General features: G+C 45.3%; 2 protein-coding genes across 3 annotated transcripts in view; one reads left to right on the top strand and one right to left on the bottom strand.

The window, feature by feature from the left end:
- Positions 1–12,007, top strand: part of LOC139450010 (DNA repair protein RAD50-like) — a 57,422-nt gene that overhangs the window by 20,698 nt on the left and 24,717 nt on the right. For both annotated transcript variants that reach the window (XM_071231625.1, XM_071231624.1), the window contains exons 18-25: positions 2,464–2,576; positions 4,086–4,184; positions 4,647–4,733; positions 6,282–6,374; positions 8,319–8,353; positions 8,485–8,575; positions 9,263–9,398; positions 9,936–10,049. In XM_071231625.1, the coding sequence (XP_071087726.1) occupies positions 2,464–2,576; positions 4,086–4,184; positions 4,647–4,733; positions 6,282–6,374; positions 8,319–8,353; positions 8,485–8,575; positions 9,263–9,398; positions 9,936–10,049 (768 nt within the window). The remainder of the gene's footprint in view (positions 1–2,463; positions 2,577–4,085; positions 4,185–4,646; positions 4,734–6,281; positions 6,375–8,318; positions 8,354–8,484; positions 8,576–9,262; positions 9,399–9,935; positions 10,050–12,007) is intronic.
- On the bottom strand, positions 485–1,222 carry LOC139450203 (uncharacterized PPE family protein PPE12-like; the record flags this gene model as incomplete). Its single annotated transcript, XM_071231880.1, has 1 exon — positions 485–1,222. A coding segment is annotated over one exon (738 nt), but the record flags the coding sequence as incomplete, so codon positions are not given.

Below are 12,007 nucleotides of genomic sequence, written 5' to 3'. Positions count from 1 at the left end.
TGACCTGTGTTGGTTGACTCACTCAGTCCAGTATCTAGCTGACCTGTGTTGGTTGACTCACTCAGTCCAGTATCTAGCTGACCTGTGTTGGTTGACTCACCCAGTCCAGTATCTAGCTAACCTGTGTTGGATGACTGACCGTCCAGTATCTAGCTGACCTGTGTTGGTTGACACACTCAGTCCAGTATCTATCTGACCTGTGTTGGTTGACTCACTCAGTCCAGTATCTAGCTGACCTGTGTTGGTTGACACACCCAATCCAGTATCTAGCTGACCTGTGTTGGTTGACTCACCCAGTCCAGTATCTAGCTGACCTGTGTTGGTTGACACACTCAGTCCAGTATCTAGCTGACCTGTGTTGGTTGACTCACTCAGTCCAGTATCTAGCTGACCTGTGTTGGTTGACACACTCAGTCCAGTATCTAGCTGACCTGTGTTGGTTGACTCACCCAGTCCAGTATCTAGCTGACCTGTGTTGGTTGACTCACCCAGTCCAGTATCTAGCTGACCTGTGTTGGTTGACACACCCAATCCAGTATCTAGCTGACCTGTGTTGGTTGACACACTGTCCAGTATCTAGCTGACCTGTGTTGGTTGACTCACTCAGTCCAGTATCTAGCTGACCTGTGTTGGTTGACTCACTCAGTCCAGTATCTAGCTGACCTGTGTTGGTTGACACACCCAGTCCAGTATCTATCTGACCTGTGTTGGTTGACTCACCCAGTCCAGTATCTAGCTGACCTGTGTTGGTTGACACACCGAGTCCAGTATCTAGCTGACCTGTGTTGGTTGACACACTCAGTCCAGTATCTAGCTGACCTGTGTTGGTTGACTCACTCAGTCCAGTATCTAGCTGACCTGTGTTGGTTGACACACTCAGTCCAGTATCTAGCTGACCTGTGTTGGTTGACACACTCAGTCCAGTATCTAGCTGACCTGTGTTGGTTGACTCACTCAGTCCAGTATCTAGCTGACCTGTGTTGGTTGGCTCACTCAGTCCAGTATCTAGCTGACCTGTGTTGGTTGACTCACCCAGTCCAGTATCTAGCTGACCTGTGTTGGTTGACACACTCAGTCCAGTATCTAGCTGACCTGTGTTGGTTGACTCACCCAGTCCAGTATCTAGCTGACCTGTGTTGGTTGACTCACCCAGTCCAGTATCTAGCTGACCTGTGTTGGTTGACTCACCCAGTCCAGTATCTAGCTGACCTGTGTTGGTTGACTCACCCAGTCCAGTATCTAGCTGACCTGTGTTGGTTGACTCACTCAGTCCAGTATCTAGCTGACCTGTGTTGGTTGACTCACTCAGTCCAGTATCTAGCTGACCTGTGTTGGTTGACTCACCCAGTCCAGTATCTAGCTGACCTGTGTTGGTTGACTCACCCAGTCCAGTATCTAGCTGACCTGTGTTGGTTGACTCTCCCAGTCCAGTATCTAGCTGACCTGTGTTGGTTGACTCCCTCAGTCCAGTATCTAGCCGACCTGTGTTGGTTGACTCACTCAGTCCAGTATCTAGCTGACCTGTGTTGGTTGACTCACTCAGTCCAGTATCTAGCTGACCTGTGTTGGTTGACTCACTCAGTCCAGTATCTAGCTGACCTGTGTTGGTTGACTCACCCAGTCCAGTATCTAGCTGACCTGTGTTGGTTGACTCACCCAGTCCAGTATCTAGCTGACCTGTGTTGGTTGACACACTCAGTCCAGTATCTAGCTGACCTGTGTTGGTTGACACACCGAGTCCAGTATCTAGCTGACCTGTGTTGGTTGACTCACCCAGTCCAGTATGTAGCTGACCTGTGTTGGTTGACACACTCAGTCCAGTATCTAGCTGACCTGTGTTGGTTGACACACCGAGTCCAGTATCTAGCTGACCTGTGTTGGTTGACTCACCCAGTCCAGTATCTAGCTGACCTGTGTTGGTTGACACACTCAGTCCAGTATCTAGCTGACCTGTGTTGGTTGACTCACCCAGTCCAGTATCTAGCTGACCTGTGTTGGTTGACTCACCCAGTCCAGTATCTAGCTGACCTGTGTTGGTTGACTCACCCAGTCCAGTATCTAGCTGACCTGTGTTGGTTGACACACTCAGTCCAGTATCTAGCTGACCTGTGTTGGTTGACACACCGAGTCCAGTATCTAGCTGACCAGTGTTGGTTGACTCACCCAGTCCAGTATCTAGCTGACCTGTGTTGGTTGACTCACCCAGTCCAGTATCTAGCTGACCTGTGTTGGTTGACTCACCCAGTCCAGTATCTAGCTGACCTGTGTTGGTTGACACACTCAGTCCAGTATCTAGCTGACCTGTGTTGATTGACACACTCAGTCCAGTATCTAGCTGACCTGTGTTGGTTGACTCACCCCGTCCAGTATCTAGCTGACCTGTGTTGGTTGACACACTCAGTCCAGTATCTAGCTGACCTGTGTTGGTTGACACACTCAATCCCGAGTCTGACCTGTTTGTAGGAGCTAGACCTGAGCAGCACAGAGGGGACAGTCAACCTGGAAGATCTGAAGAGGGAGATAACTCTTCTTGACAAGGACAGACGACAGCTGGACACAACTCTCAGTGATTTGAAGTCGGTTCTCATTATCTGTGTTCACATGTATCAAATTTAAGCCAAATCTAACTGTCTGAGTACTTTCATTAAATAGATGCTTGTCTGCTATATTGGAAACTGTTAACAGTTCTAAAGAAGGCCATCTGTGTTCTCTGTAAATTTTCCTTAGTTTTGTGTCTCCTTGTTCTGGTTGTACACCAGATGTTATTTTAAACTTAAAGTTTTTTGCTACTCAGCGCCAAGCCGTAACATTTGTTGCTAGTCACCACTAAGCCATGATGTTTGTTGCCCTTCGACATAAAGCCATAGTTGTTGATAGTTGAAAGTAAGACCATTTGCATTGCAAGTGAATGCTAGCCTGTGATTTTTGATTCTCGTCCTCACTAACCCGTGATGTTCGTTTCTGGCATGCAGCTCAGAGATGTGAATGTGAGTTATCTGTTGTTGCTCGTCGTCACTAACCCATGATGTTTGTATCTCCGTGCAGCTCGGAGATGAATCATCTGTTGTTGCTCGTCGTCACTAACCCACGATGTTTGTATCTCCGTGCAGCTCGGACATGAATCATCTGTTGTTGCTCGTCGTCACTAACCCGCGATGTTTGTATCTCCGTGCAGCTCGGAGATGAATCGTCTGTTGTTGCTCGTCGTCACTAACCCATGATGTTTGTATCTCTGTGCAGCTCGGAGATGCATCATCTGTTGTTGCTCGTCGTCACTAACCCAGGATGTTTGAATCTCCGTGCAGCTCAGAGATGGATCATCTGTTGTTGCTCGTCGTCACTAACCCATGATGTTTGTATCTCCGTGCAGCTCGGAGATATATCGTCTGTTGTTGCTCGTCGTCACTAACCCGTGATGTTTTTATCTCCGTGCAGCTTGGAGATGAATCGTCTTTTGTTACTCGTCGTCACTAACCCGTGATGTTTGTATCTCTGTGCAGCTCGGAGATATATCGTCTGTTGTTGCTCGTCGTCACTAACCCATGATGTTTGTATCTCCGTGCAGCTCGGAGATGAATCATCTGTTGTTGCTCGGCGTCACTAACCCGCGATGTTTGTATCTCCGTGCAGCTCGGAGATGAGTCATCTGTTGTTGCTCGTCGTCATTAACCTGTGATGTTTGTATCTCCGTGCAGCTTGGAGATGAATCGTCTTTTGTTGCTCGTCGTCACTAACCCGTGTTGTTTGTATCTCTGTGCAGCTCGGAGATATATCGTCTGTTGTTGCTCGTCGTCACTAACCCGTGATGTTTGTATCTCTGTGCAGCTCGGTGATGGATCGTCTGTTGTTGCTCGTCGTCACTAACCCTTGATGTTTGTATCTCCGTGCAGCTCTGAGATGAGTCATCTGTTGTTGCTCGTCGTCACTAACCCATGATGTTTGTATCTCCGTGCAGCTCGGAGATGAGTCATCTGTTGTTGCTCGTCGTCACTAACCCATGATGTTTGTATCCCCGTGCAGCTCGGAGATGAGTCATCTGTTGTTGCTCGTCATCACTAACCCATGATGTTTGTATCTCCGTGCAGCTCGGAGATGAATCGTCTGAACCGGGAGCTGGAGACCCAGACCCAGCTGGACATGCTGAAGAAGGAGAGGACATCCAAGGAGGACATCATCCGGCGACTGTGAGTTCTCTTTCTGCAGCCGGCCTCGTAACATCTACCTGTATTACTGATGGTGTTCCTCCTGACACGCCTGCGAAACTCAAACACTGTTCTAAGTGCTATCAAACTCAACTCACTCACTTGAGGAACACATGTAATCTAGTGGAAAAGAACATCATTTGGCAATCATCAGCCTACGGCCACATTCATGACTGACAGCATAAATACCCAAATCTTGCATTCTTGCAGAAGTAACATTTCTTACTGATATTGTCATTTTCATTGTTGCGTTGAGGTTTAAAGCGGCATTAAACCAAACTCACTCACTCACTCACTCACTCACTCACTCACTCACTCACTCACTCACATGCAGCAAATCTCTGTGTATCTGTTGATTAGATGTAAGTTTTCACTCATTATACTAAACATTTTCAAACCAGAATTTGTGAACTGACCTAATGTCACCTCATCTGTTGTATGCAGGAAGGCTAAACACGAGGACGGCCTGACCTACCTTTTGGGCCACATGCCGACGACCAACATCCGTGGACAGCTCGAGGACTTTATAGGGTCAGCACCACTGTACTCACCTCTAACGTCAAACGTGCCTCTCCTTCACAGTTTTAGAATAAGGCTTCCTAAGAAAATACAATGTTAAGGCTAAAAAAAACAATAGTCTTGGTTCTCAGGCACTGCTTGCATCATCATAAAGTTTGCCGCATGTTTCGTTTTTATTTCCATTTTTGAAAAAGACTAAAAATTCCATAAATATTCCAAGCTCATTGGTAGTCAAATGCTGTATTCCAGTATTTTTAGCTCACCGGCTCCGAAGGTACAAATGATGGGGCTGACCCCCCAGTGGACTTAGGGGCGAGGCCAAATAGGTATATTGTATATTGAGTAAATTTGAGTATATTGCTTTAAACGACTTCCTCTCTGGAAATAAGAGAAAGATATCAACCATATTTGGTTGGAAGCATTCCCCAATGGTGGGGTATCAAATTGGAGAACTGGAGGGGCTGAACCCTACCCCCAGCCCCGGGGACTAAGTGGCAGGGCTAAAAAGAGTTCATAACTTGGACACAGTTAAGATCCCCAACCTTATAACCATATGTACAATTGAGAGTATAATGAGAGAAATGCACATATGCTACCAGGACTGGCCCTTCTGTTCATCTGTCCGGCACTCCCAAAGGAGTTAGAGCCTTGACCATAACATGCAAACCGATATTATCCCCAACCTATAATAAACAGATACATCTTTTTTTATGAAGAGAATAATACCTTTAATATGATTTGTCCTGGATCATTACATGGAAACGGTTCAGATCGTCTATGCTACATTTGTATCTCGAGAAATACACGTTCATGCTGTCAGATTTGCCATCCACCCATTTTAAATGCAGACAGGGTCAAAATTATGAAATATTTGCAGTAATATTTAGATGTATATTTTGTCATGATTGCATAAATATCCAGGTGAGCGATACAGGCCCTAAGGGCCTCTTGTATTCATCAAGGAACACATTTATGTAGGGAGGCCCTTTCCCAGGTTGATTGCACACAACTGTTTATTAGGTTAAATACTTCTATGAATAACACAACCCCACCCCCACCACCCCACCCCCCACCCCAACCAAAAAAAAATAAAATAAAACACAGCAAACCGGCACTAAATTTTCATTGCCATTGCCTGAGAACCAATTCTTTTATTGTTTTAAGCCTTATGGATAAATCATTTTCTGAAAGAAAAAAACATCAAGTTATGTTATATTTGTCATCTGGCAGCTTACGCAAATAATTATCAGAATTTATTTCTGAGTTGTAGGTAGTTAACATGCTTCAAAATTAAGAACTGTTTATGATCAATGATTTGAAATATACTGAAGGTTTTTGTGTTGAACAAAGCTAGTAAGAAGATGAGTTTTTAGTCAGAGGTGGTGAACATACTGTTTGTTGTCAAGTAAGGCCAATCGGAATATGTAGAGAATTGTAGATATTGAGATATGGGGAATATCAAACGGATTCTGCGTACTACGTGAAAGAAGTTCATCTTTATGTTGAATTGTTGTAGGAATATATTATTGTTGTTCACCATGTTATTCTGTTTGATTGCAGGCAGCAGACGGAGCAGGTGAAGCAGTGTTCCACTGAGGTGCAGAAGGCCAAGACCGATCTCTCCTCCAAGGAGGCCGAGAAGAACATGCTGGGGTAAATATGGCTGCCTCAGTGCTCTAGTCAAGTGGGTGGCCAGTCCTCTAATGCGCTGCCATTATCTGAGCAGAGTTGCATCCCATGGTCACACCAAAACCTGTAATTCTGGGTTCGAACCCAGATTATGTTTCTTGGTTTGTCGGCACCATACCCGTGCTCCTGGGTTTCAACACATCTGAGATCTGCATCACTTCAGGCTTTCCTTCCACATCAAGCTGACACGACGTGAACTGGAATACTGTTATAAGTGGTGTTAAAGCCAACTCACTCACTCACTCACAACAGTCGAGAACGCCTCCGTGGTGGTGTGGTAGAGGGTCCGCCTGGAGAACGGAAGATCCGGGGTTCGATCCTGGGCCATGTCATACCAAAAGATGGTACTTTTTGTTACCCTGTCTGGCGCTCGGCATTAAGGGGCTAAAACAAGAACTGGCTCGGAGTCAGTATACTGTGCCTGAGTAGGGTATTCATGTTAAACTGCTGCATGGTATCTCAGTGTGCTACCACTATAAAATCAGTATTAGTCCAGACTAGTACAAGCAGCCACACACACACACACACATGTGCTTGCACGTCTTGATATAAGTGCAATAATCTTGAACACGATGGTAAACACCATTTCACCTCACCTCATAATAGTCAGGCATCCAGCCACCAGACTGGAGTAAGAAAAGATCTTAAAACAACAGACCAAGTTTGCAGAACAAACTGACGTTTTGTATGATATATCATGAATACAGAGAAGCAATAGTACAGAGAGGGTTGGACCAGTGAATTAGCCTTTCAAGTATAGAAGTAATCACAGATTACATGGTCATAATCAGCTCTTTGGAACCAGAATGATGCTCACTTCCCAGCAGTTGATATGTAACTGACAACTAACCCTGACTGACAAACAAGTAAATAATGTTTTTGTCTTACATCTGTGTTTATTGACAGAGTGATGGCTTATAACTGGAGTATCAGTGATGTGACGTGAGATGGACCATCAACATCAGTGTCTGCATTTAAGAAATATACAATGAGTTGGAATTGTTTATCGTACACTAAAACACTACAGGGAGAATAAACCAGGGAAGCTGGGGGGCTCAGCCCCGAGTTTATTCTCCCTGCAGTGTTTTATTGTACGATAAACAACAAGTCGTTTATTTCTTATATGAGATATCTGTTGTGTTATGTTGACACTAAGACTAGGATTCGTTTGAGTACGATTTGTTGACCGGAGTTACATGCGACAGCCAGCATGGCATCCACTCGAGTCCCGACACAAATCATCACGTCCTGATGATGTAACCCGCAAACATAGGGGAGCTAACTCTAACCTAGACTGGGTTTTTACCCTGAACAGCAATAACACTGCAATAACACTGCAATATCAACATCAAGTACAGCCTCTTTAAGGATGTTGTTAAAATGTACAAGCTTGTAAAATGTTCATTTGTATTGAAAAAAAGAGGACTCCCTGAATACCATCCGACCTCAGCAATGTCAGACAGGTCAATTTTATGAACAGGGGGGGTTACGTTTGGTATTTCCAAGATATTCTCATAATTTTCACATTGATTATCTGTATCTTTCTCTCAATGCCGATTGTCATATCTCTCTCACTTGCGAGTGTGATCGTTTGGCCATTGTGTTTATCTGTGCTGTCCAGCTATATCTATGTGGGAACAAGTCGCTAGACACTTCCCTCTCGAAAATATACGATGTCATCAATTTGCAAGTGCACGTTCAAATCTCAAAAAATGACATCATGATAGAACACTGTTTTATCGTGAAATAAACCATGCTTCATTCTTCATTGTTCTTTGCGATTTCTTGCGTAGCTATGTTATTTATGTTGATATGTAAAGGCCTGGCTGGTGTCTTTTATCATTTACATGGTAATGGAGACTTTTCAAGCACTGATTTTCATAAATGTGTTTTGTCTTTTTCTTGTAGGAGGCAGATCAAGGATAGTGAACAAAAGCTGACAGGTAAAACCAGAAATAAGTAACTCTACTATAGCATCATTGTAAAGTGTAGAAGAGTTACGTCCCTTGGGCGTGACAGAACCCTATGAGCATAAGAGACAATATTTGAACACTGAATGCTCTTCTGTTCCCAGGGCTTGAAGAGAAGATATTTGATGTGTGCGGCAGCCAGGACTTCGATGATGGACTCAAGTCCGTACAGTCCAAGATGGCACAGGCGCAAGAGTGAGTCCCTGGGTCAGGGAATTTGGGAGGTGTACACATAACTGCTTTTTTCTTTCTTTTTTTAATGGATCGGCTGACAAGTACTGTCTTATTTAGTTCCTCTCCGATGTACAGTATTTCAGGTTTGATGCATGCATAAAGAATGTGTTAACATAATCAAGCTTACAGTGTATGTCAGTGCTTAATCACTGGTAACAGAGAACAGGATATCTACACATATGGCATGATTATATAACAAGGTACATGGATGTATATCATACAACTAACTAAGTTCCGTGAATATCTGGGTTAAAATCGGTCTTCGGCAACCGATGCTTGTCACAAGAGGCGACTGATGGGATTGGGTGGTCCAGCTCAATGACTGGGTTGAAGCATGTCATCGTTTCCCACTCCGTAGATCGTTGCTCATGATGTCAATCACTTGATTGTTTACAGACTGCCTTCATATTGGTGGAATATTGCTGAGTGCGGCATTAAACAAGAAACCACAAAAACCACACAGAAAAACCATATAGATCGGGAGAAAAAATAACAATGTTTCTTTGTTTGACTGCCCCCATGTTTTTGACAAGGCAATGCCTTAAACAGCTTTTGTTGTATTGGGATTTCAATTTAAAATATAATGACCTTCTTCCTTCAACATGATTTATCTTATCTTTAAATGATTTCTATTATCTGCCTCTGCAGTAAACGTGGCTCCCTTCTCGGTGCGGAACATTTCTTTAAGAAGTATCAGGATGACCTGAAGAAAGACAGTCCCTGTTGTCCCCTGTGTCACCGAGAGTTTGCCACCGATCAGGAGGTCCGGGAACTGATCCTAGAGGTGGGTACTGTCAGGTGTGAGGTCCCAGTCGGAGAGCTGCCACCGATCAGTAGGTCCGGGAACTGATCCTAGAGGTGGGTACTGTCAAGTGTGAGGTCACAGTCGGAGAGCTGCCACCGATCAGGAGGTCTGGGAACTGATCCTAGAGGTGGGTACTGTCAGGTGTGAGGTCCCGGTCGGAGAGCTGCCACCGATCAGTAGGTCCGGGAACTGATCCTAGAGGTGGGCACTGTCAGGTGTGAGGTCACAGTCGGAGAGCTGCCACCGATCAGGAGGTCCGGGAACTGATCCTAGAGGTGGGTACTGTCAGGTGTGAGGTCACAGTCGGAGAGCTGCCACCGATCTGGTTGTCTGGGAACTGTTCCTAGAGGTGGGTACTGTCAAGTGTGAACTGCCATAGTTGATATCAAGAGTGTAAGCTCACAGATTCACAGAGTTGTCTCCTGATCAGGTGATGAAGGAACTGATGTTGATAAGTTGATGTTACATTATTAGGACACAGAAATGCTGTAACACAAACCCTGTTGTTCCCTCCAGCTCCAAGACAAGCTACGCCTCGTGCCGACTCACCTGACAAAGGCAGAGAAAGACCTTGACGACTTCCAGCTCAAGTACGACAACATGACACAGCTCAAGCCCCTCCGGGAAAATGTCAGTAGAGGAGATCTAGTTACTGTATATTTGCACATGTTCAGCTAAGTTGATTTTACACATTAATTCATTGTACATCTCCAAATAAGTGCAATAATCTTAAACCCCATTCACGTCATGTTGTACAAACTACTTGACTACTTGTTCCAAACTTATCTCTCATATCAACATTGTTGTTTGATGGAAATATCTGTCTCTCTCTCAAAAGCCTTCAGTGAGCTGGTAACAATCTTAATAATACTTCAGGTACATTGTGTTAGATAATTATTTCAATTGAACAATAAACAATCAAAGACAACAATATGAGATAAATATACTCACGCCATGATGTGGATTGATGATTGTCCCATTTTCAGTAGGACAGAAAGTCAGTGTGTGGTATTGTTGCTGTGTAGATCGTGACCCTGAGAGGGCAGTAAGTCAGCGTGTGGTATTGTTGCTGTGTAGATCGTGACCTTGAGAGGGCAGAAAGTCAGTGTGTGGTATTGTTGCTGTGTAGATCGTGACCTTGAGAGGGCAGTAAGTGAGTGTGTGGTATTGTTGCTGTGTAGATCGTGACCCAGAGAGGACAGAAAGTCAGTGTGTGGTATTGTTGCTGTGTAGATCGTGACCCTGAGAGGGCAGAAAGTCAGTGTGTGGTATTGTTGCTGTGTAGATCGTGACCCAGAGAGGGCAGTAAGTCAGCGTGTGGTATTGTTGCTGTGTAGATCGTGACCCTGAGAGGGCAGTAAGTCAGCGTGTGGTATTGTTGCTGTGTAGATCGTGACCCTGAGAGGGCAGTAAGTCAGTGTGTGGTATTGTTGCTGTGTAGATCGTGACCCAGAGAGGGCAGTAAGTCAGCGTGTGGTATTGTTGCTGTGTAGATCGTGACCCTGAGAGGGCAGTAAGTCAGTGTGTGGTATTGTTGCTGTGTAGATCGTGACCCAGAGAGGGCAGTTAGTCCGTATTTGGTATTGTTGCTGTGTAGATCGTGACCCAGAGAGGGCAGTAAGTCAGTGTGTGGTATTGTTGCTGTGTAGATCGTGACCCTGAGAGGGCAGTAAGTCAGCGTGTGGTATTGTTGCTGTGTAGATCGTGACCCTGAGAGGGCAGTAAGTCAGCGTGTGGTATTGTTGCTGTGTAGATCGTGACCCTGAGAGGGCAGTAAGTCAGTGTGTGGTATTGTTGCTGTGTAGATCGTGACCCAGAGAGGGCAGTAAGTCAGCGTGTGGTATTGTTGCTGTGTAGATCGTGACCCTGAGAGGGCAGTAAGTGAGTGTGTGGTATTGTTGCTGTGTAGATCGTGACCCAGAGAGGGCAGTTAGTCCGTATTTGGTATTGTTGCTGTGTAGATCGTGACCCAGAGAGGGCAGTAAGTCAGTGTGTGGTATTGTTGCTGTGTAGATCGTGACCCTGAGAGGGCAGTAAGTCAGTGTGTGGTATTGTTGCTGTGTAGATCGTGACCCAGAGAGGGCAGAAAGTCAGTGTGTGGTATTGTTGCTGTGTAGATCGTGACCCTGAGAGGGCAGAAAGTCAGTGTGTGGTATTGTTGCTGTGTAGATCGTGACCCTGAGAGGGCAGAAAGTCAGTGTGTGGTATTGTTGCTGTGTAGATCGTGACCCAGAGAGGGCAGTAAGTGAGTGTGTGGTATTGTTGCTGTGTAGATCGTGACCCTGAGAGGGCAGTAAGTCAGTGTGTGGTATTGTTGCTGTGTAGATCGTGACCCTGAGAGGGCAGAAAGTCAGTGTGTGGTATTGTTGCTGTGTAGATCGTGACCCTGAGAGGGCAGAAAGTCAGCGTGTGGTATTGTTGCTGTGTAGATCGTGACCTTGAGAGGGCAGTTAGTCAGCGTGTGGTATTGTTGCTGTGTAGATCGTGACGCAGAGAGGGCAGTAAGTGAGTGTGTGGTATTGTTGCTGTGTAGATCGTGACCCTGAGAGGGCAGTAAGTCAGTGTGTGGTATTGTTGCTGTGTAGATC

The sequence above is a fragment of the Haliotis cracherodii genome, unplaced genomic scaffold, assembly GCF_022045235.1.
Source record: "Haliotis cracherodii isolate W230 unplaced genomic scaffold, xgHalCrac1.p SCAF_8, whole genome shotgun sequence".
Taxonomy (NCBI): domain Eukaryota; kingdom Metazoa; phylum Mollusca; class Gastropoda; order Lepetellida; family Haliotidae; genus Haliotis; species Haliotis cracherodii.
Note: the sequence above shows the minus strand (reverse complement) of the source record. Positions and strands in the feature narration are given on the sequence as shown.